The 26,584-nt window shown below is 35.6% G+C and overlaps 5 protein-coding genes across 11 annotated transcripts; 2 read left to right on the top strand and 3 right to left on the bottom strand.

Moving 5' to 3' along the window:
* The first annotated feature begins 387 nt into the window (after nt 1–387).
* Nucleotides 388–6,198, top strand: LOC103490711 (N6-adenosine-methyltransferase MT-A70-like). Its single transcript, XM_008450352.3, has 7 exons — nt 388–1,762; nt 2,084–2,182; nt 3,736–3,819; nt 4,015–4,370; nt 4,530–4,746; nt 4,983–5,062; nt 5,632–6,198. Exons 1-7 carry the CDS (start codon nt 533–535, stop codon nt 5,915–5,917), a joined length of 2,352 nt encoding a protein of 783 aa, XP_008448574.2. The 5' UTR covers nt 388–532; the 3' UTR covers nt 5,918–6,198.
* A 1,008-nt stretch (nt 6,199–7,206) lies between these two features.
* LOC103490710 (stellacyanin) lies at nt 7,207–8,008 on the bottom strand. Its single transcript, XM_008450351.3, has 2 exons — nt 7,819–8,008; nt 7,207–7,741 (listed from the first exon to the last, which is right to left on the bottom strand). Exons 1-2 carry the CDS (start codon nt 8,006–8,008, stop codon nt 7,332–7,334), a joined length of 600 nt encoding a protein of 199 aa, XP_008448573.2. The 3' UTR covers nt 7,207–7,331.
* A 500-nt stretch (nt 8,009–8,508) lies between these two features.
* Nucleotides 8,509–9,790, bottom strand: LOC103490709 (uncharacterized). Its single transcript, XM_008450349.3, has one exon. The coding sequence runs from the start codon at nt 9,788–9,790 to the stop codon at nt 8,699–8,701; it is 1,092 nt and encodes a 363-aa protein (XP_008448571.1). The 3' UTR covers nt 8,509–8,698.
* A 930-nt stretch (nt 9,791–10,720) lies between these two features.
* LOC103490708 (uncharacterized) lies at nt 10,721–13,262 on the top strand. The gene is made up of 3 exons (XM_008450348.3): nt 10,721–11,284; nt 12,036–12,396; nt 12,864–13,262. Exons 1-3 carry the CDS (start codon nt 10,883–10,885, stop codon nt 13,058–13,060), a joined length of 960 nt encoding a protein of 319 aa, XP_008448570.1. The 5' UTR covers nt 10,721–10,882; the 3' UTR covers nt 13,061–13,262.
* A 1,168-nt stretch (nt 13,263–14,430) lies between these two features.
* On the bottom strand, nt 14,431–24,161 carry LOC103490706 (uncharacterized). 7 transcript variants are annotated; one of them, XM_008450345.3, is made up of 21 exons: nt 23,786–24,161; nt 22,189–22,443; nt 21,965–22,089; nt 21,815–21,859; nt 20,991–21,072; nt 20,818–20,886; nt 20,131–20,301; nt 19,994–20,059; nt 19,562–19,630; nt 19,391–19,453; nt 18,948–19,294; nt 18,268–18,404; nt 17,314–17,408; nt 17,209–17,247; nt 17,068–17,124; nt 16,586–16,687; nt 16,427–16,478; nt 16,280–16,335; nt 15,684–15,766; nt 15,522–15,573; nt 14,431–15,065 (listed from the first exon to the last, which is right to left on the bottom strand). In XM_008450345.3, exons 1-21 carry the CDS (start codon nt 23,957–23,959, stop codon nt 14,997–14,999), a joined length of 2,208 nt encoding a protein of 735 aa, XP_008448567.1. In that variant the 5' UTR covers nt 23,960–24,161; the 3' UTR covers nt 14,431–14,996. The 7 variants fall into 7 exon arrangements, with proteins under 7 accessions (XP_008448567.1, XP_008448568.1, XP_050942342.1 ...); XM_008450346.3 differs by having other exon boundaries at nt 15,684–15,748; nt 23,786–24,160; XM_051086385.1 differs by lacking the exon at nt 23,786–24,161 and adding an exon at nt 23,439–23,577 and having other exon boundaries at nt 18,948–19,234.
* Nucleotides 24,162–26,584: the final 2,423 nt, after the last annotated feature.

Here is a 26,584-nt window from a genome sequence, read left to right as displayed (position 1 = left end):
AGTTAGCACAACTTGGTTAAAACTCAAGTTCGTGGATCTAAGACGCCGTTTTTGTTGGCTTCATCTAAGATTTGAACTATTATATGAAAATTTAAGTTGAGCTTGACTATATCGATTAAACGAGCCAATTAAATGTAAGTTATCATTTTCTAAAGAAAATAAAAAATTTAAAAAGTAAATTAAAAAGCTAGACATCAAACGAAAGAAAACACCAGAGTTACAAAGAAAAGGTAAAATCGTAACGTTTTGAAATCTCGAGTAAAAGAAGGAAAATAATAATTTCCCCGACTATAAAAAAAACTTAATTAAGCTCAATATTTTTCAAAATAGTTTGGAGAAGAAATTATTTATTTCATCAAATTTATATATATATACTCACACACATATATATTCAAATAACTATTTTATTTTTTATTTTTTGCCCTCCGTCTCCCCCGCCGGGAAAAGAAAAAAGAACCAAATTTCATAGTATATTTTCTTCTCCTTCGGGTTTGGTAATTGGTCGTCCATTCGAGTTCGGAGCTGAGGAACAATGGAAACTCAAGAAACCACTGAAGAAATCATAGCGAGCATCAAAGATAAGCGTCAAGAACTCGAAGCTCGCATTCTTGCCCAGCACTCAAGCCAGTTGGAGCTTCTTTCTTCTCTTGAATCTCTTGTTCCTGATATCGTCTCTTCTCTCGACCTTTCTCTCAAGGTTGTTTCCTCCTTCAATGGCCGTCCTTTTACTCCTACACCCGTTCTCCCTGAACTCAAGAACAAACCCTCTAAATATCCTTTATTGACTACTAACTCTCTGCCCCACAAATCCCGCCCTAATCTTCTACCGTCAGGAGAAGCAAAACCCACGATTCAGAAGAATCAAAATGCGAAGGCGTATTCGGAATCCAATTCTGATCGTAAGCGAGCTCGCCAGCCGGACGGGGGGAAGTTTTCGATGGATGATAGTGGAAGCCCTTTGTCGGTTGTGCGGTCGATGGTGGCGGTTTGTTTACTTGAACGGGTGCCTTTTACAACGATTGATTCGTCGACGGTGTTGAGGAAATTGGAGAATGATCAGAAGGCTACATCGGCGGAGAAGGCGGCGTTGCGGGAAGTAGGGGGCGATTCCGGTGCGATACTGGCGGTGGAGATGGCTTTGAGGTCGATGGCGGAGGATAGTGGTGGGGTTGAGTTGGAGGAGTTTGTGGTGAGTGGGAAATCGAGAGTGATGGTATTAGGGATTGATCGAACTCGGCTTATGAAGGAACTGCCTGAAAGTGCAAACTTTCAGTTGCAGGAATCAAGTTTGGGAGAGGGTAATTCGAGCCACAATCAGAATCAGCAAGTGGTGAGTGGTGGTGGCGTGGATGTTAATGGCGGAGTGTTTGGGATGGGAGGGCCAATGCCGAGGCCGATACCGGAGATGTGGATGGGGCCTGGAGACCCCAATATACAGGGACTGACACCCATGTTTCCGGGAAGTGGACCCGGCGGTGCAATGGCAGGGGGAAGGGGTGCGCCTAGGATGATGGGGATGATGGGGATGCCTAGAGGGATGGGACTTCCACCATTGCACAGGCCATTGATGGGGCCAAATGTGCCAATGGCTGGCCCCAATTCAATGCCGCAGAAGCCTAGAACTGAAGAGGATGACATGAAGGATCTCGAGGCCTTGTTGAGCAAGAAGTCTTTCAGAGAATTGCAAAAGTCTAAGACTGGAGAGGAGCTTTTGGACCTCATTCACCGGCCAACTGCCCGGGAAACTGCTGTCGCTGCAAAGGTATACTATATAGGTTGCTTTAAAAGTATGATGCAAATCTTGGCTCCATTTCTATTTTGCTATGTTTCTACTCTTTAAGTTAGAGAAGTCAATGGTTCATGTAGGTTGCTTGAATGGCCTGACCTAAATCTAGGCGAATCACTTCATTTATTTGACATAGATTCAAATTTTATTATGTTTCTGTCGTGTTTTTTCATTAGGAACGTTTCTGAACTTCTGTGGTAAAAGTACTCGGTTTTAAGCACAGATAAGGTGCTTGTTAAGCACATTTGAGGAGTTTCCTTGTATTAAATCTTCACAAATTCTTAACTTTTGCTCCAGTTTAAAACTAAAGGTGGTTCACAACTGAAGGAATACTGCTCATCCTTGACAAAAGAGGACTGCCGGCGTCAATCTGGCTCGTTTATCGCATGCGAGAAGGTTTGTACTAACCTTTCCGTATAATATATACTCACATGTTTCCACAATTCCGAGTTCTTGGTTCAGGGTGGAGTTTCTCCGATATTTATTCTCAAATTGATGGTGTAAAAACTGGTTCTGCTTATTATTATTTGTTTTTATTAAGAAATGAATTTGATCATTAGGATAGTAGTTTACATCTTTGTTGTTTTCATTAATTGATGAAAGTGGATTGCATGACTAGTTTGCATTTGACTAGCATTGAAAGGGAAACAAATAGGAGCGATTTGTATCCCAGTTCTGTGATTTGAAATTCCAAAATCCACCCCTAGATTGTTTATATCATCCTTTTAGATTTCCTATCAGATCACCCCCCCACCCCACTTAAATCACATATTATTTATGTTAGTTGACCTGAGTTGATTTGACCTTCATTTCCCCTTGATGGGGGAAAAAATGAACTTGCACCTGTAAGCCTGGTCGGATGAAACATATGCGGTTCAACTTAAATCTGCTTTTTATGCCCATCAACAAACTGACTCTTTGAAATAAACTCCAATTCTCCTTTGAATGATGCGACCAACTACTTGAATTGGCCATGGAATTCCTTCACTATTGTCTCCTACCTCCTAGAAATTTTTTAGTCTTTTCCTGCACAGGGAGAACAATTTTGGTCATTTTTGAAATTCATCGCAAACCTCGACTGATGACCATCTCTCTCCATTTACTTATGTTGCCTCCAGGATGTTACTTCTCGGACAAAGTGATGTTACTTCCAATTTCTTTTTCTTTTCTAGATGATTGACGATGAAATAATATTCAATTTAATACAGTTACTTGTCTAGGTCCTGCCTAAAAAATTCACATCTCCACCTCCACACTCAGATTTTCAAACAATGAACTCCCATTTCTCTACTACCTTTTTATTTTATTTTGAACCGGAGAATCTTTTGTAGTTCACTTATAGGAATCGGGATTCCTTTCCATAACTATTTCATTTATCTATGAAATTGTTTAAAAAAAAACTTCTACTACCCATTCCTCCTGGACTATGCATCTATTTCTTGAGCTATCAATAGGTGCTTTTGGTTAAATCACCCATCAACACAAAGGCTTATGCTAATAGGTTGTAACAAATTTAATTTTATCAATACTTTGAACACTTCCTCACTTGTCTTGAAATTCTTAGAAGGTCCGATCCGAAAAATAGAAATCAATATTAATTGGAGAGAAAATGCCATTATGGGAGATTGCACCCAGGTCCTTTCTACACTATCTTGTTAAATCACCAATGAACAGCTAATGAGTTTTGGTAAATTTAATTGTATCAGTACTTTTATCACCTTTTTTTAAAAAAAAAAAAAAAAGAAAAGAAGAGAGAAAAACGCATTGCCTGTAATTCTATCTTGTCTCCATATTTAAGAAAAAGTAACCTCAGAATTTACAAAGAACATATTTGTCCTTGTTCAAGTAGAAATTCTCCAACTTAGTTCAGCGTTAAAATGTTTGACATTGTTCTACTCATCATAAATGCATAGATTAGTCTTTTGAATTGTTTCCTAAATACTTTGCAGGTTCATTTTCGGCGAATAATTGCTCCACATACAGACATCAATCTGGGTGACTGCTCATTTCTTGATACTTGTCGTCACATGAAGGTAATATTTATTTCATGAGGACTGAATGTTAATGAAATATCAATTGGATTGAATGGTAATGAAATATCAATACTAATTTCTTTTTATCTTGGGCAATCCTTCCCTCAACACAAACACATACACACACAATATTTGAAGACAGAGAGTTTCATTGATCAATGAGTTGATGATAATGCTATGTTGCATTTTTGCCAGACATGCAAGTATGTTCATTATGAGCTTGATCCTATTCAAGATGTACCACCTATGCTGATGGGAGCGGGATCCATTCCTCCTCCCAAATCACTAAAGCCTCAGCGAGCTGAATATTGTTCAGAGGTGGAACTTGGTGAACCACAATGGATTAACTGTGATATTCGTAATTTTAGAATGGATATTTTGGGGCAATTTGGAGTGATTATGGCTGATCCACCGTGGGATATTCATATGGAATTGCCTTATGGGACAATGGCTGATGATGAAATGCGCAATCTTAATGTTCCTGCACTTCAGACTGATGGTTTGATTTTTCTTTGGGTTACTGGACGTGCAATGGAACTTGGAAGAGAATGGTGTGTTATGTTCTACAGTTCCTTTGGGGACATCGATCTTGTGCAATATATATTTAAAAAATGTGTTTTTCTTAACAATCATTAATTTGTTGCTGAGAACTTAATAATGTGCCGAACTTGTAAATTTGGGATCACAAGCATATTGCTTTGCCTTTGCAGTCTAGAACTATGGGGATACAAGCGTGTTGAGGAGCTAATATGGGTTAAAACAAATCAACTTCAAAGAATTATTAGAACAGGGCGGACAGGCCACTGGCTCAATCATAGTAAGGAGCATTGCCTTGTCGGAATAAAGGGAAACCCAGAAGTTAACAGGAATATTGATACAGATGTTGTAGTTGCTGAGGTTCGAGAAACAAGCCGCAAACCAGATGAGGTTCGTATATCGATCTCTTGCAAAATCTCTCCATCTGTTTTTTCTCCTAAAGTTCACTTGGAATTTTGTTGGACAAAATATTAGTCCGGACAATGGTGAGCGATGGGGTTACACAAAATTGTCTCCTGGCTCTCGTATGTTGCCTACAGGAGCAGTGATAATTTGTCAAAGTTTTTTCCTCTGTTCGATGGATGAGAAATTCAGGTTTTATACTCTATAGTTACATGTCATTGCAGATGTACCCTTTGCTTGAGAGGATAAGTCCAAGAACAAGAAAGCTAGAATTGTTTGCTCGGATGCATAACACTCATGCAGGGTATGTTTCACTTGTATTATAGTTACCATATTTTTCCTTTCATAAACACTTCAAATGAGTATTTTTCAAGAGATGAAACCGTTGCAAGTTTGCAACTAAATGCATTATGTTCTAAAAAAACTGATGATGTACACAAGAAACCGATAATTCTGAAAGTACTTGTTCACATTTAAAAAATGCATTCAAAATGGTGGCTTTATGTTAAGCTAAGCTACAATGACGCTTTAGTTTGGCTATTATTACATTTGTGTTTGACTCATGTTGGACACTCTGGCACTTGTTGAACATGTATCGGATAAATACAAGTCTTGTTACACACGCGGTGAACACTTGTTAAGTATACTACGTAGACCCATAATAATGTTGGACAAGAAGTAAAGCTTGAGATTGAAACGTCTCAACTTCATTTTCTAAACCATATAAATGTGAAAACTTGTTGGCTGTGACTTTTCTTGTATATAATATATATGATGTCTCACCTAGTTCATATCATGTCGTATCGGTATCCATATGGATACCATACTTAAGTAAAGTGATGGTAAATATTGTTTCTGGTTCGAATTCTTCAGGTGGATATCTCTTGGTAATCAATTGAGTGGAGTGCGATTGGTTGATGAAGGGCTAAGAGCAAGGTTCAAGGCTGCATATCCAAATGTGGAGGTTCAACCGTCGTCTCCTCCAAGGGCTTCCATGGAAATTGATTCTGGGGCTGCCCAAATGAGGAGTCCCTTTGCAGTATCAGAATCAAAGCCACCATATGGAGGGGACCCTACAATTCCTGAGGTCCCATATTCAGCAGCAGCAGCAGGTACCCCTGATAAAGCAATTGCAGTAGGAATTGACACGGTTAACTGAATCAAATCCACTCTAACCTTTAGAACTATATGAGCCTTTTTACCTCTTCTGTATCATCTTATTGTAGTTTTATTTGCGATTGTATGATTTTTCTTTCTTTATTATTTTTATTATTTTTTTAATGGTGTCTGTATGTTCCAATGTTTACACCTAACAAAGTAAGGTGAAATGAGAAGTAGATGTCAATAAGATTAGAGAATTTTGTGATGTGATCCGTCACTTAAATGGCTAAGATTACATTTGAAGAGTGGATCTATCCAAATTTAACGTTTTATCTTTAACTTAAATTTAATCATACCTCTTTAGCTAAACGACCCTTTGTTCTTTTTATATATTTCTTTTGTGCCTTTCAACCATTTATATAGCTTTGAAATTATGTTTCATTTAGGAAGAACCAAAGGATCATTTAACTAAAACAAAGTATATCAAAAGAAATATTAAAATTACTTAATGAGAGTTATTTGATCTCTTTCCAACTACAAATGAAAATGAAAAAGTCAAGTGAGTTCTAGGTCAACCAATTGAGTTGATAAATACAGCGATTAAAAAATTTAAGAGCTACGTTCAATTTGTCGTTCAAAGGTAATAGTGTTAAAAATCATTCTTGTAATCACATGCGACTATTAGAAAATATATATAATAAATAGTCTTATTCGACAACTTCAAGAATTAAGAATTATGTATTCTCGTGTAAGTTTGACACTATACTAATATATAAAGAGTTTTATAAGTTTGAGAAACAAACCAAACCAAGAAACATGGGCCAAGGCCAAACTTGCAATGACAAGAGCTGTGCGTGATTCGAGTGCAAACACACAATCATAATTGACTATTTATTTAATTGTTCGACAACTTGAATAAAAGAGCTGGATTGGACAGATAAAGAAAAACCAACTCTGTTTAGTTTGTTGGTTCAACCAAATTTGTATCAATTTACATTTTTCATCAAAATGCGAAAATACTCGCATTTCTTGTTAAGAATTTTGATTACTTTTTTATAATTATTACCGACTCAACCGTCATAAGCAAATATCACCCCACCCCGACCCCGTTACAATCTTATACAATTATTTATGTTTATGAATATAATATAATTAGCCTTTATGTGTCGGTTAAATCAAATTGTGATGGAGAGGAAGTTGAGATCCACATTTGGGCATATAGCATAGCTGGCTAGCATATGAAAGTTAGACATGCCACGACCAAATTTACGGGGCGGCGTGAGAATGTGTTTTACAACTTAAAAATAACCATCTTTTCAAAGAAAGCACCATCAAAGAATGCAAAACTTACACACTCCAAAGCAAAAGTGTAATTTATATTTTAAACATCATTGGTATTCAAATTTCATCTGAAAACAACAGTATAATGATAATGATTGTGAAAAAGAATTCCCTAGACCTCAATATTGAACTCAAGCAATCAAAGCCACAAGTCCAGAAAAAGCTGCAGCAATGAAAGCAGAAGGAAGATGAAGGCTTTTTGTAGGCAAAGAGGAAGATGAAGAACTAGAATTGGCATTTGGAGCTGCTGGGATTCCACCAAAAACTGTGGGGTAAGAGGGAGAAATCTCAGGAAGTGCACCATCGGAAGAAGGAGCACTTGCAGAAGAACCATTTCCAGAAAGAACAGAAATATGGAGTTTTTGATTCTTCTCACAATGACCAGCAACTCCACTTGTGAAGAACAAATCCCCATAATCAGTAATATTGAAAAGAGAGTTGCCATCTTTCATGAACAAGATTGGATCCTTGAGGTTACAACTGTTGTAAGATTCTTTTGTAACTTGAATCACTGAATCTTGGCTTGGTGGGTACAAGAACACTGCAAGCCGCCATGAAAATCAGAAATGAAAGTTTATGGAAGGAGAGAAGGAAGTAGAAAAAGGGAGAAGCACTTACTGAGAGAATCACCAATCTTGATAGAGTGATATTTAGACCAATACATGTAGATCTTTGAATTTTCTGAAGAGGGAAGACCCCAAGCATCCAAATCTCCAACTTTGTATTGATAACAGATTACATTATGGATCTGCAATAACAGCACAAGTTGAAGAACAAACCCAAATCTAGAGCTCTTGAGAATTTCCATAATAGCTTAGCTTTGTCTCAATATCTCAAATCCACCACCTCCACTTTCTTTTCGTCTTTCCCTTTTCTCAAATCAACCTGACTCTTGAGAGCCAAAGAGGACCCTTTTAATAAAAGGGTATGTTTTCAAATTACACCTTGCTGCTGTAAAGTAAGGCAGCAAACATAGGAGGTGCAAAAGGGCAGAAACTCAAAGCGGATTTTACTTATATGCCCCCATTCTCAAACTCCTAGATTGCTCTATATTTTTTATTTCAGAGGGATAAGATGGGGAAAAGTAACAAACATGGACCAATCATGGCACGTGATCCTGACCAATGAAAACAGAGAGCAATCAAAGCCAACCTGTCTCCTTTCACATGGCCTTGTTATAGAATACAGTACTAATTTCAGTCCATGATTACCAATTCTATAACAAGATGAAGATGTACAACTAAATGGCAAATGCATAGAGAAGTCGAAAGCTAGCTATGAGGCGAAGTTTCAGCAGACCAGAAAAAGTAAAACTGAAAATGTCTGTACATACAGAAACTGAACAGATTAGAAAAGACATATATTCTTACATACGAGCATAATTCATAATATACCCATCAAGAAATTCAACTCAAAGCTTTATACTATGTACTCGAACTAAAAAGATCATAAAAAAACATCAAGGATTGTCAAAGAAAGGGAAAACAAAAAAGTGGTTTCATTCACTCCAATACTTATCTTCTTCATCCTCTTCCTTGTGAGTGAGAGGTTGATCTTCGTCCTCAGAGCTATCCATTTCACTCATTCTAAACTTCCTTACATCCTCAACAGCAGCACTACGAAACAAACCCAAATCAACAGCTCCAGAAATCATCTGATATCCACGCCTTTTCATGTCAATTGGCCCATCATGAGGCATTGAGAAACCACACAGGAACGAACCCTTTTGACCATTTTCAATTTGGCTCTCCAAAACAGCCATTTCTGCTTTTCTCATCACCTCCTTCACCTTCTTATGACCAGGATCCCATAGATATCCCATGCTTCCACTCATATCCAATGGCCCCATTTGAATACAATCAACCCCATCAACTTCCATTATCTCATCTATCTTCTTCACTGCTTGCTCCGATTCCACTTGACACATAATCAGCAATTCGTCCTCGTAATAAGTTAAATAGCCTTCGTCAATACCGTATTTTGACGCTCTAACCACCGGATGGGCCGATCCTCGGACTCCGGCGGGTGGGAATCTGCAATATGAAACAGCCTTTTTCGCTTCTTTAGAGGAATCAATCATCGGAAACATGATCCCTTGAGGGCCTAAATCTAGAGCTTTTTTGGCCCAGGTCGCAGAATTCTCTGGGATCCGGAGAATGGCTGGAGTTTGTGTGGCGGCGAGAGCGTGGAGACAAGGGAGAGCGTCAGAGATTCCGCCGTAGCCGTGCTCCATGTCAACGACGACAAAGTCGTAGCCGGCAAATCCCGCGATCTCGGCGAGAGAAGGGGAGAAGGAGAGGAGGAAAAGGCCGTAGAGGGTGTCGCCATTACGGAGACGGGACTTCAATGTGCGATTGGCGGCGGGTAAAGTGGCGGCGAAGGAGTCTGAGGAGTCAATGGGAGAAGGATTTGAGGGGTTAGAGGAGGAAATGGGTAATAGGGTTCTTAAAGAAGAGGATTTGGGAAATGGGGTAGAGAAGGAGAGGGATTTGGGAAATGGGGTGGAGAAGGAAAGGGATTTGGAAATGGGGTGAAGCTTGGAAGAAGAAATGAATGGAGCAGTAATGGCGAAAGAAGAGGGAATAGCCATTGTTGGAAGAGCAGAGGAGATCAGTTTAGTCAATTCTCACTGTATGAGTTGAGCGTAGTGAGGAAGAAGATGACTTTGGTTTAGGGTTTTAGTATTATTTTTGGGTTAAAATATCATTTCCATTCATACTAACATTTTTTTTTTTCGGTTTTAAATTTTGACTTACCTTCAATTTTAAATTTAATAAATCTTAAATTTAAATATTTAGATTAGTTTCAATTTAAACCATTTAATTACACGATGTAGATATGGTGGAGGGATAGTTGCAAATATAAATTAAAAAACATATATAGCAAAATATGTCAAAATCTATCTTTGTAAATTGTTATCTATTGTAATTACTATATATTGTAAGTGAAGGATTGAATGTAACAGAGATCTCAACATCAAATGACAAAAATATGACAAAAATATTTAGCATTGTGAATATAATAAATATGACAAGTAATTAATGATATCGGGGGCTATTTACCTTTAAATTCATTACTATTGCAATTCAGAGAATACAGTGATATGACACTATTCTTGTAATTTTGTCTTACTAATTTTGCAAGTCTCCCTATATATATAAAAATGTCATCTTATAACTTAGTTTCCAAATAAAAATAACTTAATTATTTGTTTTGCTCTTCTCACTCTCTTAGCCACCTATTTTTTTCAATTTCCTCTATTATCTCGACTCAATCTCACTCCTTTTGATCTCTACTTCATCTAACATTCGAGTAACATTTCAATGTTTAGCAACGATATCACTACAATTTTACACATAAATGGACGAAAGAAAATTGAGAAGGAGAAGATAAAAAGAAAAAAAAATTAAGAATAGTTTTGTAACTTTGACTCATGATGATACGAGTTAGAGTACAAAATTCTTAAGTTTTTTTACGAGTTTTCTTATAAAGTTAGTCGAGTTGTATGCGTAAAGTGCTCGAGATACTAATGGATATATATATATATATATATATATAATTACAAAACACACACATAGATAGATATTATAGTCCACAAAGTTTCACAAATTTGTGGAGTGAAAAAAAGAGATATCTTTCTTTCTTTCTTTTTCATTTGCAGAGCCAAAAAAAGAGGAAGAGAATGGCTGCAACAATCAAACATTCATTTCTTTCTTCTTCAAATCCAATTCATCTCCCCCCAATCTCCACAAACTTTCTCAAATCCCACCCTTCCTCCACCAAAATCTGCCACAAACGTTTAGGTTTCTCGACACCGCGTCTCAAAATCCTGAAATGTACCTCGGAATCCAACGATCAAGCTCAAAACGATTTCAATTTGAAGAATGCTCTGTCCAGCATGGTTGGTGAGCAAGTTGAGGAGCTTTTGAATAGGGAAGAGAATAGGAGTTTGCTCGATGGCTTGGAGAAGGCGTCGATGAGAGTTGAAATCGCGAAAAAACAGCTTGCTGAGATTGAGAAACAGGAACTTGAGCTCAAACGATTCAAGGATTATGTTAGCCAGCTTGAAAATAGAGCATCCGAGGTTTGTTGATCTTTTAGATACTTCTGTTGTGCAATAAAGCTTTTCTTCATTCTTTCATTATATATCTTAATGCACACCAAGAGATCAAGGGTGCTCTAGGATTCAAGGATTATATTTATTAACCAGCTCACGGTTTGTTTAATTAATTTTTTACCCAAACTTTTGCTGTTTCCCTGTGAGGAAAACAAAGCTTCAGAGGTCTGTTAATCAATTTATTGCAACTCATACTCTTGTTGAATCTGTTTGAATTCAAACCAAGAAATTGAGGATGCTCTAGAGTGTGCATTTTGCAAGTTTCTTCTCTTTGAGGCTGTGTAGAATTGTAATTAGTGAAATGGGAATCCTTGCTTGTACTCGTGGAAGCTATCTGATGAAGTGCAACCTATTTGGATTGCTTTTTGAAGTGCTTAGAAAATTTATTTTAAGCCCTTAAAGTTCTAAATGTGCCTTTGTTAACAATTATTACAGCAAATTGCTATTGGGGTTGATTAGAGAAAAAATAAATGATCAACTTTACTTCATTTGATGCAGTATAAAATTGAGTCACTTTTTAAAATCCTTTCATTTAGGGAAGGCGTAGCCTAGTAATCCTCCTTACTGGATCATTTTGAATTGTTGTATAACCAATGGGGCTGAGTAGCAACTAAAATCCTTCACTTATTGAAGCCAATTGTGCATGTTGTTTCAAAATAACAATAGTATTGATGTCAACAACATAACACTAACATGTGGGTCATTTTTCTTATTCAAGATTGAAGAATGTCAAAAGGAGATATTGGAGGCAAGAGGGATGATTGAGGAGGCCGAGCGCTCTCTCGCACAAAGTGAGGGTGGAAATGCTATAAGAGATGGAGAAGACGGAGGACTTGATAGAGATGAAGAGAGATTTGAGTCTGTAAAAGTAGCCTCCATATCAGCCATTGTTGGCACACTTGCAGGACTGCCAATCTTTCTTAATCAAGTGAACAGCACTTCTCAGCTTCTACTCCCTACAGCTATCACATTTATTAGCTGTGCCTTGTTTGGAGTTACTTTCCGATACACGATAAGGAGAGACTTGGATAATATCCAACTCAAGACTGGAACATCTGCCGCTTTTGGCTTCGTTAAAGGTACCGAAAATAGCTGTCTTTTGGTTTTTAATTTTTAAAAATTAAGCCTATGAGCACTCCTTCATCCCCTCTGAATTCTTGCTTTATTATATATTTTTTATCATTGTTTTCAACAATCAAGCTAATTAAGATTCAAAACCTTGACAAAAATAGTCTTTAAATACATGTTTTTCTTTTTGGAATTTGACTCGGAATTCAAATCTTTTACTTAAAAGAAAAACGAAAACCGTTATTAGAAATTGTGAGGCAATAGATTTGATTTCCAAAACCCAAATGATCACCAAATAGGGTCTAAATAATTGATTTATTTGGCCAATCAGAGTAAAGATATCAATTACCATCTCATAGATCGATGATTCGATCTCCATTCTCCAAACTGTTGATTTAAATAAAATACTTATAAAAAAAATCAAATCTATTTAAACACAGCGAGGATTGATGAAGTGTTATATTGTGGATAAATGCAGGTCTTGCAACACTAGATGGTGGAGTCCCTTTGGAGTTGAGTGCTGAGAGTTTCTCTTCACATGTTATTGATGCAGCTGTGTATGTATCTGAAAACCTTTACATATTTATTTGTGCTGCTGTTGCACTAGATTACTGTTTCAAGATGAGTTTATTGAGCCCTTTTCCTATAAGAAAATCAATATCAAGGGTTAACTAGTTATAAAGTTCATTTCAAGAAAAATTAAATTCAGTTAATGTTATCTAATTCCCTCCTCAACCAATAGGCTATTGCTAAGCTAATATCACATGACCTTGTATTTCCATGGGCCATGTATCTTATTCTTGAAACATTTATACTTGTTAGGATTCAGAAGAAGCAGTTTGATTCCTAAATGGATACTAAACGCTTGAACTTGTCACACCATTGATTCTGTTACGTTTCTGATTATATAATTGTATAATTTTGTTAGTATTGATTTAAAAGCTAAGTTTAGATTAATTAGTCATCTTTCCTTTTTCTTACAAGGCTAATTAGCCAGTTCGATGATTATAATTGAAGCTTTTTGGAAATATTTTGAATGTAGAACTTTGTTCTTAGAGGGGAACGAGTTTTGATTGACCATAAATTTGGCCTAATATGAGAATCCATCCACATCAATTTCAATGACAGATCCCCTCATATGTTTGTATTAATATAACTCTCATGCTAATAATTTTTTTCCTAGCTACATTTGTTCATTGACATCAAAGGGAGGATCGAAAATAGTTCTTAGTCATACCATGTCAATCTTTTAATCCAAGGACTAACACTTTCAAGTATTGTAAATTGATCTTCGGGTCAATGCAAGTCATGCAGCTAATGAGAGATTTAGAGAGGAATGAATTCAATTTGCAGTCCCAATTTTAACATCGGGCAAGTTAATAATAGACTAAAATGGTTGTCTTGAGAGACGAAATTGCTCATAGATCAGATGGCATATGATCATTTACTCCCATTATTAAATTTGTATTATAATTTTATTAATTAATCTCTTATTGATCCGCAAAGCAAATCAATTTAAACTTCCAGTTGAGATTTTGAAATGTATCAAAAAATCGATAGTCAATTTTATTAATCTCTAAATTGATTCTTTCGTTTTAAAAGTTCGATTAAAACTGTATGCTTCACATAATGTTTTTCGATAGAAGAGTGTTGATATATGTTATTTTCAAATAAAAACCAACAAAAAAAATGAATTCTCATGAGCCAAATATGTTATTTTATAAACTTCAATGTATCACAGAAATACTAACTTCAAATCTCAAGCATAGTCAAGTAGTTTTGAGAACTCAAAAATCAAATAAAATCTAAGTTCAAGTTCAAAAGTACATTTCACCCAGCAAAATAAGCATATAGCTCAAGGCTGGAAATTCTATTTCGCACCATATTGTAAACAGGAGGGAAAAACACACAGGTGGGACCAAAATGAAAGGGCAGAAACCATGGATGTTTACATTATGAACCATTTAAAATCTAACATATTATTGGTGGGATGCATCCGCTCTAAACTTCTTGTATAAAACAACCACTTTTGATGATCTCAAAAATAGATAAAGAGGAATATAGGGTTGGATATAAAAACAGAAAGGAAAGGGGGATTAAAGAGGGGGGGAAAAAAAGCCCCAAGTCAGCCTGCTTTTGCAAGCTTCTTGTTTTGGGTCCTTGGACATAAAATAATAATTCATTATTATTACATATGAACAAATAAATATAAATGTAGGAGGCCAATTTCACAAATAAAGCTTTTTCTAAGTGCTTTTTCTTCTTCTTCTTCTTGTTCTTTTTTTTTTTTTTTTTTTCTCCTTGTTTTCCATCTCATGGCCATCCAGACAATAATAAGATAAAATTTGAGGGCTTACTGAGGGAAAATGGAAGTTTATGGAGCTGATTTGCCACTCAGGATCTCAACTGATCCAACTCTGAAGAACCAAATGAAGATGGTGAATGGGAGATTTGAGAAAAATGGTTGTTGGCTTCGCCTCAACAACAGAGCTATTAACACGCCAACAATACACATTCTCCTAAAAACAATTTCACTGCATAATTATTTCTCTCCCAGATGTATATAGTGCGCGTACTTTACAGTAATCGTAGCACGGGTCACCGTGCCTTTTTAGACATTTTCTTCCCTTTTGATCTCATTTTCTTCCTGACCAGATGCCGAGTTAAACTGCTCTTGTAACTGTAAGCCCAAAATTGAAAATCAGTAGACATCTATATGGTAATTTTGAAAATCATTTTTGTCATGTTCAAAATAACTTCTAAACATGTCTTGATAGAATCATTCGAAGTGTATTCAATCATGTGAAAATCGTTTATAAAAAATTTAAAAATTAACTTTTCTTTATGGAAACAACTGTGGGACTTCTCTAAAGAGAGTTTTTTTTCCAACTAAGATACTATCTAGCATTAGCCTAATGAGAAATATGGAACATTACCAAGGATTAGAAATACACATTAGTTTGATTTTGAACTTCACATAAGTGAATGTGATCATTTCAAAATCACTCGTGAACATGCTCTAAATACTCAAAGTTGATACTGAGTTTCAACTTTGGTTTAGAAATCTGTTTGTGAGGAAAGGAAACAAGATGTCGTAGTAGTCATCGTATGACATGTAAAAGCTTGGACAACTCACTTGAATGTATTTCAACTTTTCGGCGGTCAATTCGTAAGTCAAATGCGTCATTCTGGAAAGAAAACAAGGATCACAGTGAAATATATACATCTATAACATTTTGTTAGTTCAAGGAAAAATTGGAAAAATATGCACAAGAAAATTCTACAAAACCAAACCCACCTAGCTTGAAGTTCAGAGACTTTCCGCAGAAGTAAACGCTCTCTCTCAACTGCCGCTGTTTCAGCCTGCCAAAAGGAGGATCTCTACATATCAGAAAGGTGAGGCTTTTTATACCCTCACCTATCTACTTGCAATTGCATCCCTTTCCAATGAAGGACAGAAAATTGTTAATCTGAGCTAAGAATATTTGAGAAGGAAGATAAATTTCTAGAAGTCATAGTTTTACAAATTCATTTTTACTTTCTGCAGTTTTAATCGAATTGAGGTTGTCAGTTGTCAGATTTATAAAAGCATATTAATGTAACTTATAAAATTGCTTAACTGTCACATTCTCGCATCCCCAAATCACTCACATAATATTCAACCAGTTCAAACAGAATCTAAAAATGAATCTATGGAAACTCAGCAAGAGACATATCTATATAAATTAGAAAATTGAGCAAAAAAAAATCTAGGAAGACAGACAACTGATCTTGTTCAGGTAAGATTGTTAGAGCAACTGCTTCCACCAATCACATAACAAAACAACATGAGCAAGAAGGTAAAAGAACAAAGTCCATAACTGAAGGTATAAAAATTGTATATTGATTGCTTACACTTCCATTATTCTCTGAGCTTCGGGGCAATGGAGGTAACTTTCCATTTTGAGTAGCTTGTATTTCAGGGAGGAAAAGAGTCACAAGTTAGGCAGAAAACCATATAAAATAAAACATCACCCATCATATAATACCTTTTTTACTTACCATCAACCACGTCTGCTGTTTGTAAGCTATTCAACAAGTTCACTATAAGATCCTAAAACCACAAGAAAAGCTTGTTTCTTAACGACTGAATTTGACACCCAAAAGAAAAAGAAAGTTGATGTTGAGTACAAAAGTCAACCAAAGCCTTAAGGTTTCTACCTGTTGAATCGATGTCTGATGGAAAAGATTCTGAAGATGAGGCAGAAGAATTGATGTGGGAACGTTTGTGTTGGAAGCCTCCTTAGGGGGTTGGCTGACAGACTGAGAACAGAAACATAATATCTTATCACACAGATAGACAAAGGTTAACTCATTTGATGACCGCCACAAAAACATAACTCCACCTATAGCTGGTTGTGATTCATAAAGGAAGCATACAAAATAAAGTTTTTTCCCTTTTGAATCAAATGACCAAACATACTCTAATCACTAAATATTAAACAACGTTTATATACCTTGTGACAGATCTTCAAAGCAACCAAAAAAAGCAAGGGAAAAAAATTTATATAAACAGCTATCCAGGAAACAAGTGCATTGATATATGATACTCCTAGGTCGTGATATAAAATAATTTGTCTAGAGTAATTTTTTAATTTTAGTAATCATAATAAGAAAAAAGAAAACAGGGACATCTTACTAACCTGCTTGGAATCGAAAATCCAATCACCAACACTAGCTGACTTTCGTAGAGGAGAGTTCTGAACACACATCAAAGTAACAGAAATAAGAAAATGGACATCAACAAGCCCACAAATGGTCATTAGCAAGGAATGATAACGAACCTGTGAAGACCGACGTGAAACTGTGCTCAATGGAATATCCTAAACCAGCTTTCAAGTTAGTTCCAGTCAGTTTACATAAGAGATTAAATGCTCTTATAGCCTTACCTTTACGAGATCTAGGTTCTCTGATGTCACTGAAAAACGTCCCTTAATTTGTACAAGATTAGCTTTGGATTTGTCGTCAATTGAATCTCTAAACCCTGTAGAGAGAGTAATAAAAAGAAATTATAGCCAGAAAAACTCACAAGCAGGAAATACAATTTGGCCACTATCAAGCAAAAGCTTGAATGCTGGGGCTTGAGCAAGACATTGAAATCGGTTTAATATTCTAAACACCGTAACATGAATTTAAGTTTGTAGGCTCTCTCCATATAGTTGACTTCTTCTAGAGTTCATATAATTAGATAGTCATGCTCCGATAATGAGCCTAACATCCAGTAATGACACTTTCTGTCCTTCGACCAATTTCTACCATTTAATAAACACCATTGAAAAACATGAGATCCCTATCATTGAGGAAAATTATGTTGCAAAAGCATGACAAGCAGCAATATTCCACACAGGCGAGGTCCCATGCTCACCATATTAAAAGGAGTTCTACTAACAATCACCGAGAAAAGAACCTCCACAGTAATGCAACAACAACCTCAAATCGATTCAGATCAAAACAAAGAGACAGCACAATATTAAATAAATTTCATAAAAAAAGAACATTTATGAAAAAGGGGGCTGAAGAAGTACACCAGTTTCTTAATTATCAGAGTAAAAGAAGGTGAATAATTATTTCCATTACATATAAAAGTAAGTATCATTGTATTCTCATGTTGCAGTTTTCTTTTGACTGATTCGCCCAGAATTTATATGATTGACCTGAAAACAGGTTGTCGACTACAAAATGACTTCATCAATGAATCAGTTGGATGATCCTTAGTCAAAAGGATCTGTTTCTTTAAAAAAGAACTGGATTGAATAATTAATAGATTTGACATTGAGTGTCAATTAAAAATTAAATATGAGGTATTGAACACAGCTATTACTTAACAGCTATGACCTCATTACCTCCAGAAGGTTTTATGGGTGCTGATAGGCTGTTTGCTGAGGCGCGGTTTGGCAGCATTAGTGGACCACTGAAGCTTGGAGCTTGCCGTGCTTCTCGACGATTTTTTTCAGCTGATGGTTGAATTTCAGAATCAAACCTAACAATCAGCAATATCACAAAAATATTATTGCTACTGTCATAGCATTAAACCAGCTAAATATAAACGGCAGCATGATTCAAGTAAATAGCGGTTAGTTCTTCAATCTCTTCTTGTTCCACACAAGCTTTGGTTTGGATTATCAGGTAAAATTTTATTGTCCCACTACTACACCCAACCTTGTTTCTTGAACTCAAATTGTACTCAAGGTCTAGTTCAATTGATTTGTCACAAAAATTAGATCTTCCTCCCATTTTAATACCGTTAACCACAAGGGATTAATTGGGCCAGAACTGGGAGGATGGATGTGAGGCTGATACATAGCAGGAAGGGACAACAGATAAAACTACAGGTTCTATAGGTTCTATTTTGCACAACTGTAGCCCCTTCCCTTGAATGAATATGGTTTCCTTCTGAGGGCTTGTCTTATCATCATTCACCTATCCATACATATAAAAATAACTCCCCATACTAGCATCATCTCAAGAAGCAATCCAGCAAATGATGAGACTTATAAATATGAAACCATGAAAAAGAACAAACCTCTCAGAGCCTCGCACTCTTTCTGATAAAGAATGACTGAGCACAATGCCAGGTAAAAGTGGACCACTTTGAGTTTGACGACCTTTTGGCACTTGGGTTTTGGTCTTGCCTTGTACAATGTCTTGGCCAGAGGTAGAGGCTTCTGCTTCGGTGCTAGTTCCATTTCTCTTTCCAGTTTTTTCTTGCAACCCCGCTTTCAGAGCATCACTTTCCACAAAGTTTCCCCTTTTGTTCAAGCACTCTACTTGTGACAATCCCTGACCACTTGCTCCTACTCCATGTTCATCCTGAGATGATTCATTACACGAATTGAAATTCTTCAAAATAGATCGAGGATAGAAGGCATCCTGACAATTACAAAGACTACAAATGAGTACACCAAAACCGGTTGAATAATTAATGAACTTGTAGAAGGAAAAAGTTGGAGTTAGTAAAACTCTGACCTTAACACTACAAGAATTTATATTCTCCTCCTCTTCCTTCATCTCTGCCATATCATCATTCACCTATCCATACATATAAAAATTAAGGATAGAATCTGACCAAATAACAGAAACATAATCAAGTGAAATTTTACTATGGTCAATAGAGCAGTATGGAAAATTGACACTTACCAGGGAAGCTTGGGCTTTCAAATCTTCAACATCAAAGTTCCACGCACTTACTCCTCGCTGGTACTCACTCTGGTGAAAGCAAGATACAATACACCCAGTAAAGAAGAGTTCACAGAAAAAGAAAAATTGTTAAAAGAAGAAAAATCCCCAAACCCCCCCCCCCCCCCCCCCCCCAATAACAGTAGGAGTTCTCCTTTTGTCTCTTAAGCTACATCACACCATGTACGGACAAAAGAAAGAGATAATAAAGGGTCCTTCAATTGCCTTGCAGAGACAATTCAACACTTTCTATAAAACCTTGCGAAAACCCAATTATATACGACAGACTTTGAGTTAAAAATGAGAAGAAAGACCTCACCAAAAAAATTCATGGAAAATGTGTACTATCAAATGAACAAGAGTGGATAAATGGCTTTAAGAAATATTTCCAACCTGTGACAATGCTTCTTGCTCCGCTGAAGGCATTTTCTTTAAGGCTAGCTGGGCAGCATCTTTAAGCTGGAATATCATACAACACATCAGATTAATGAAGTCATGACATGTTTGTTGTAAAGCAGTGGAGAGGTCACCTGCAGGTCCTTTACACGATGTGAAAGAGGAGGCAAATTAGCGAATAGTTTCTTCAAAGAAACCTCTGGAGGCTTAGCATTCTTGAAAAAGGAGTGCTTTAGAAGTTTCTCAGCTGTTGGTCTCTTGGTTTGATCTTTCACCAGACACATTGCAACCATTTCTTTAAAAGACTGATTACAACTGGAAATCCTCTAATTAGAATACATCTATTAAATATTTACAAAGTACAATTCATGGACTTGGTCCAGCAAATTGCCATTCAATGAAAAATAAAGCTATTATTGATCATATAAACAATGAATAAACAGTAACTTGAAATAGACTAGGTACATATAAATATGTAGGATGAATCAAAGCTACGAATGACAGGGAGATAGAACCAAATTTTTGACTGTGGGCCGGGTTTGATCTAAGTCTTAAACCATTAAGAAATGCTTAAGCTTTAGAACACGGTAGTTAACGCTATATTAGAAATGTTGGCACCACTGGGATGGGAACCCTACCTAAAACGGGCCAGCAAATTCCCAGGCTCAATAGAACATACAGGGGAACTCAAACCAAAGCAACATTTTTTGTAAGTACAAACTTGTCATCAATATGTAACGGCATTTTGCATAATAATATAACTGAGTAGTTCATTCAGAAACTTCAGTCATGAGGGAAAAAAACCAACGAAACACCTATACCTTAGAGAACCGTTTATCTCTATCATAATCCAGCCCAGGAGGAGCATTTTGTATGGTCATAAGAAGCACCTATTGAGAAAACAAGGGCAAAGGGTACAAAAAATAAAATGAAACTGTCAGATGTGGAATGAACATATCATGAATAAAGCGCAGTTATTTGCAAGTCAACATACCTTCATTGGAGGATATTTTGAAAATGGTGCATGACCATGAGCCAACTCCAAAGCTGTAATACCAAAGGACCAAATATCAGCCCTGCACACAAGGATGAAAGGAATTAATGAGAGGCCTTCCTATTCTTTGAGAGAATTTGGCTATCCCTGGTGAAGGGAGGAGAAACGGCATCCTACACCCATGTTACCATTCAGCATTGGCATCCAAAATTAAACAAACCAAAAATAATTGAAGCAAAAACCATTTAGTTTAATTAATTCATTCGGTGTTAATTATTCATTTCATAATAAAAAATAGTTAATTTCAAATTCTTTATAGGTAATGTGTTCAACAAACATTGCTAAGAAATCTAACTTACCTTTATGCAAATAATTTACTAAATAAAAATATTGTTATATTTTAGGCAATAAACAAATGATCGTTTAAAAATCTCATTCACAAATACCAACCAACAATGTTCTATTCCAGGGATCACATGCCCAGCCGCAAATTTTGTTCTTAAATACCAAACACGCTCTTACAGTTTAGGTAACGTTGGTTGGCTGTAACTTTTTGTTTTATTCATGAAATTTGTTTCTTCACACACACACACACTACTAACTTCAAAAATAGTTACTTCTCACAATGGGAATTGGGGAGCCATGCAATAGCTGAAAATGAAACAAACAGCATCATGCTCAAAGCCTGAAGATACTAGGGATCTAGAACTCTATTGTATGCACTCAACAACAATAAAGATGGAAAAAAAAAAGATTGTCATTGTGAAAGTAAACCTAGAAATTGTATGATAATCTGATCTGAAGTCTATAACAAACAAACTCACTTGGAATTATATCCTGTTCCTGGTTGCAATACCTCTGGTGCCATCCTAATAGAAAAGTTAAATTGGTCAAATGTGATTGTTGGTGGTAAATACTTGGTTATCAAAAACACGAGTGGCTTGAAAAGTATTCTTTTAAAAAATAAATCTTACCAGCATGGAGTTCCCACAAAGGTATTTCTGGAGCGCTGTCTATCGCCTGTATCAAACATGCAAGCTGAAACACCAAAATCAGCAAGCTTCACAGACCCATTACTATCAAGTAGTATGTTTCCAGCCTGCAAAAACAAATATTAAAAGATAACAAAATAAGAGCCTTCTCATTAAATGGAGAAAGGGGACAAAACCAAAGATTAAAGTGAAAGGAGTTACTAGACCTTCACATCCCGATGTATGTGTCCTTGACGATGAAGGTACTCCAAAGCTTTAAGAGTCTCTTTCAGAATAGAACCAATAGCAACCTCTTCAAAGCCATCTGAGTATGCTGTCTTCATTAGGTGCAAACAAGAACCCTCTGCCATGAATGGCATGACAACCCAAAGGTTTCGTTCAACAACAAATGAACAATAAGCCCTTACAAGGTTTGGATGATCTATCAAACTCATCGTTTGAGCCTCCCTCCGTATATCATCCTGTCAAAACAGAAGATCCTCTGTGATGATAAGACATAATTACGAGTCACTAACTTAGCGTTGTTATAGTATCAAGCAAAAGAACTGAGCCAGCATTTAAAGATACAAATCGTGAGTACTAAAATCTTTAAGGGGCCCTCTTGGAACAAGCGAAATTTCCATAAAGTTCTTTGTTTTCAAACTGGATTCCTAATCCCTTCCTTCTTGAAATTCTCTTTTTGTTAAAACTCCTCTTTCACGCATGCATGCATAGAGAGAGGACGGCACGCATATAAGGAATCTCTAGTAGCTGCCAATGATGATATGAAAAGAAGACCACACATATCTTTACCATTACAACTCAAAAAGGTAGATCACGATCCAAAAGATGGAAATGAAGACCACCTATCAGTGCATTGATTACTCTACTGACTTGTCACTTTGAGAAAAACTTCGGAGGGTTATTGAACATACCTGGGTTCTAGACAGATTAATGGGAGCTCTTTTTCCGTCCTTTTCTTTTTCTTTTTTTGTACCAACAATTCCGATCTTATGAACAAATGAAAAAGCTAGGAGGAATTTTCATAACTTTTTTCGTTATAAAATAACACAAGGGAGATGGTTTGTTCTATTTAATATGGTATTACCATAACATATTGACTAGGTTTCTAGCATCTAGGATTTCTTTCAGGCTCGGCCAATAAATAAAGCCAGCATTCAGCATATCTCCATCCCCAATCCCATGCCAAAATCACTCTGTCCTTGAACCTCCTAATAAAAAATGGAGATACGGCTCATGCCAAGCTTTTCCTGACACCATTCATATCCCACTTTCATGGCATACATTTCTGCAGTAATCTTCATCTCGATCTAGTACAAAGTTTCAAACTTTCTGATTTGGGAAGTACTAAAGTTTCCAGGTTAAATATTTCTTAAAGCAAAAAATAAAAAATAATAATAATGGAACCGAGAAACAGCTATACTAAAGTCACTTCAGTTTTTACACATAATCTAACCTCAAGGGAAACCACAAAAGTCGTCTTCAACCAACAATTACGCTCGTATCCCCGAAATTTCACCAACAAACATAAAAGATCAAAATTACGGAAATTTAACAAATCCGACATCACAAAGAGGACGAAATAAAGCTGAATTAGTAAAAGAAAACAAATTATTATCATGAGGTTAAAAATCAGCAAGCAACTCTTCATCCCCACTTGAACACAAACTAACTAAATCAATAACAACTCAACCCCGATCTTAAACAAACAAGCGGAAAACGTCAAGTAAACAAATACGAAAACACAAAAAAAAAAAAAAAAGAATTAAGCTAATTAACAACAATTCAGAGCACAAAACTGACAAGATTACTATTGCAGCGATCAAGATCCAAACACTTGATGGCGACGACTTCATTTGAGGGAATATAGATCGCTCTAAAAACAGTAGCACTAGCACCATAACCAATCTCTTCAAGAAGCTTATAATCAGTGGAATTAGCGGTGTAAGTCCTTTGTCGTCCACCCATCATGCCCATAACCTAAAGAAACAGTTGGCAAGCACAAAGAACTCCGATCGGAAAAGCAGTGTAGAGTGGGAAAATGAGTGAGAAGAAGGTGTGTGTCAGAAGGTGTGACGATAAAATATGAGGTCGTTGACCGCCATTGAAGCGGTAGAGAGAGAAAGAGGGGGAGAAGAAAGGAGAGAGAAATGGGGAAGAAGGCAGAAATTTAGGGGTGAAGATGCAAATAGAGAAGAGTTCAAGGGTGATGACGTGTCCACGGCCCACCAAGGACAAACCAGCCCATTGGTGATGCCAACCAAAGTATTTCCAAAGTACTCATTCTAAATAGTTCTTTCCTATCTCATCACCTCTCTCTCCCTCTCCCTTAGGGTTTCTTTTTCGACTTCGTCATCTACACGTCGAGATTCAAATTCCCGATCTTTTGGTTGAAGATATATGACGTAACTATTGAAATTGCACTTAAGTTGATTTTTCAAAATCGATTCCTATAACATTTTTGTCTGTAGAGTTTTATGAAGTGTCTGGCCTAAAAAGTTTGGATCTATGGTAGTATAGAGTTGTGAACTCTACTCTTTGTTTGGTTCAAGAAGTTTCTAGCTTTCAAGATTAAAAGACATTATCTTACATTGTGAGTCTCATGACTTCACGACTCTACAGGTGTCATAAATTTTTTTAAGGATTTTTGGGTCAAGGAGTTAGGAAGTATAGAGTTGTGGACTTATCTTAGTCTTACAACTAAAAACATTATCTTATTAACTTCTAGTACTATGAGTTTGAAAAGTTCACAACTTCTCGAACATGCCCTTCGCAACTTTCACAACTTTACTCCTTACTTAAAATACTCTTTTAGATTTGTTTTAGGTTAAGATACTAATTTTGTTTATATTATTATGATTTTAGTTTATTTTTGTCCATATAGATTCAAAATATGTACTTTCAACCATTTTTTATTTTGATCCATATACTTTCAAAAAAAAAAAGAAAAAACCTATTTCGGTTTTAGTTCCTTTAAAAACAACCATTTTAGTGCATGCATCCTCGTTTTTATCCATTTTTCGATAGAATTTTTAGTCTTACACTTCATTAACTATGTTTCTTAATATGTAACCTTGAATTTTTATCAAAAATATTTACAAGATATCAAGTTTATACTAATACCTTTCAAATAAAGATCAAATGAGTCGATATCTTAAAAGTATAAAAAAAACAAAGTCAACATTTTTAAAAGCATAAGGACGCTTGTCTTATTATTAACAAATTTTTGAAATATTTTTGCATCCATCTCTGGTTTTTGAACTTTCAAATTTATTTTCATACATTCGTTCACAAATATTTTGAAAGAATAGTTTTAGATATTATTTATTTTTTCTTTTAAATTTCTTAAGAAATAGTCCTTTGTAATCGTCTCATATGAGTTAGTATTGAACGAATAAATTTTTGATAGTCGAATAACGAACATAACTGTACGAAATATTTTAGTAATTCAACAACTCGTTAAAACATAGTCCAACTAATATATATTATGAGTTATTGACTAATTACTTTTTTTTTAACAAAGTAAGGAAATATATATGTTTGTGTGTGTATATATATATATATATATTAAAAAGCTACAATGAATTAATAAAATGATAAAATGCAAATATGTCAACGAAAAAATAGCTTTCAAATAATTTTCAAAATTATTCTTTTCACATTGATATATATTCATGGAGTAAAAAGAATATACCCTTTTTATTCACGTTTTCTCACTTTGCTTTGTTGACATTTTATCTCATGAAAACGTCATTCTACCTATGTGTTTACAAATTAAACCCTATGTTTATCATCGTAATAATTGAATTAAAAAATATCATATTTGATACATCATACAAGAAGAAAAAAAGTAATGCATATATTATTTGTATAGTCATTCTACTTATAATTGTGTGTAAAAACATTTATTTTAGATTACAAATAAGAAGAAAATCATAACAAATCAGTAAACACCGTAAACCATGAGAAACTTCAAATAGTTTTATTGTAGTTAAGTATGAGTTATAAGAACAAAGTATTCCAATACTTTTAGAATAGAAGATCGAAATATTAAGTTGACAACAATACTCATACATGTTAGGGACCCAAAGGCGAGCGTTGAGTTTCAAATCTCTACTAAAAATTGAAACAATATATATAAAAGAGGTTTCGTGTGGCATCCAACTCTACACAAGTCACGTAGGTCTCTTTTAAACTTTACGATTATGTGGTATTAAAAGATCAAATTATTAAGGTGTTTGAGCCACCGAGTTGAAATTTGGTGGAGTGGGTTACATGTTCGAGGATCCAATTATGTCGGTTTACATTTATTATAACATATAATTAACTATAATATTACAATTTCAAATCTCTTTTTGTTACAGTAGTGTTTATTATTTTCTGTCCATTCTCTTTCACATTCTTTATTACAGTGTTTACTATTTTATACTCTAACTAAAATAGTTCACGCTTCAGATATAGACTATAATAACTCAAACTGAAATAGTTTGTATCATAAACACATATAACTCTAATTCACAGAGTATAATAATTAATTCAGAACCCTTTTAAACTTTTAGAATAGTAATTGATGTCAAGTATTAAGTTATGCTCGAATCGACC

This window comes from Cucumis melo, chromosome 6 (genome assembly GCF_025177605.1).
Source record: "Cucumis melo cultivar AY chromosome 6, USDA_Cmelo_AY_1.0, whole genome shotgun sequence".
Lineage (NCBI taxonomy): Eukaryota > Viridiplantae > Streptophyta > Magnoliopsida > Cucurbitales > Cucurbitaceae > Cucumis > Cucumis melo.
Note: the sequence above shows the minus strand (reverse complement) of the source record. Positions and strands in the feature narration are given on the sequence as shown.

What these genes read in the sequence shown, in the direction of transcription:
- LOC103490711 (XM_008450352.3), top strand. Translation starts at nt 533, where the DNA reads ATGGAAACTCAAGAAACCACTGAAGAAATCATAGCGAGCATCAAAGAT. An exon ending in ATGGAACTTGGAAGAGAATG is followed by an intron (nt 4,371 to 4,529) that starts GTGTGTTATGTT and finishes TTGCCTTTGCAG; the next exon opens with TCTAGAACTATGGGGATACA. An exon ending in CAAGCCGCAAACCAGATGAG is followed by an intron (nt 4,747 to 4,982) that starts GTTCGTATATCG and finishes ATGTCATTGCAG; the next exon opens with ATGTACCCTTTGCTTGAGAG.
- LOC103490710 (XM_008450351.3), bottom strand. Translation starts at nt 8,008, where the DNA reads ATGGAAATTCTCAAGAGCTCTAGATTTGGGTTTGTTCTTCAACTTGTG. An exon ending in CAAGATTGGTGATTCTCTCA is followed by an intron (nt 7,742 to 7,818) that starts GTAAGTGCTTCT and finishes GGCGGCTTGCAG; the next exon opens with TGTTCTTGTACCCACCAAGC.
- LOC103490709 (XM_008450349.3), bottom strand. Translation starts at nt 9,790, where the DNA reads ATGGCTATTCCCTCTTCTTTCGCCATTACTGCTCCATTCATTTCTTCT.
- LOC103490708 (XM_008450348.3), top strand. Translation starts at nt 10,883, where the DNA reads ATGGCTGCAACAATCAAACATTCATTTCTTTCTTCTTCAAATCCAATT. An exon ending in TTGAAAATAGAGCATCCGAG is followed by an intron (nt 11,285 to 12,035) that starts GTTTGTTGATCT and finishes TTCTTATTCAAG; the next exon opens with ATTGAAGAATGTCAAAAGGA. An exon ending in CGCTTTTGGCTTCGTTAAAG is followed by an intron (nt 12,397 to 12,863) that starts GTACCGAAAATA and finishes GGATAAATGCAG; the next exon opens with GTCTTGCAACACTAGATGGT.
- LOC103490706 (XM_008450345.3), bottom strand. Translation starts at nt 23,959, where the DNA reads ATGGGCATGATGGGTGGACGACAAAGGACTTACACCGCTAATTCCACT. An exon ending in AGCAAGAAGCATTGTCACAG is followed by an intron (nt 19,631 to 19,993) that starts GTTGGAAATATT and finishes TGCTTTCACCAG; the next exon opens with AGTGAGTACCAGCGAGGAGT. An exon ending in AAAAGTTGAAATACATTCAA is followed by an intron (nt 15,066 to 15,521) that starts GTGAGTTGTCCA and finishes TTGGGCTTACAG; the next exon opens with TTACAAGAGCAGTTTAACTC.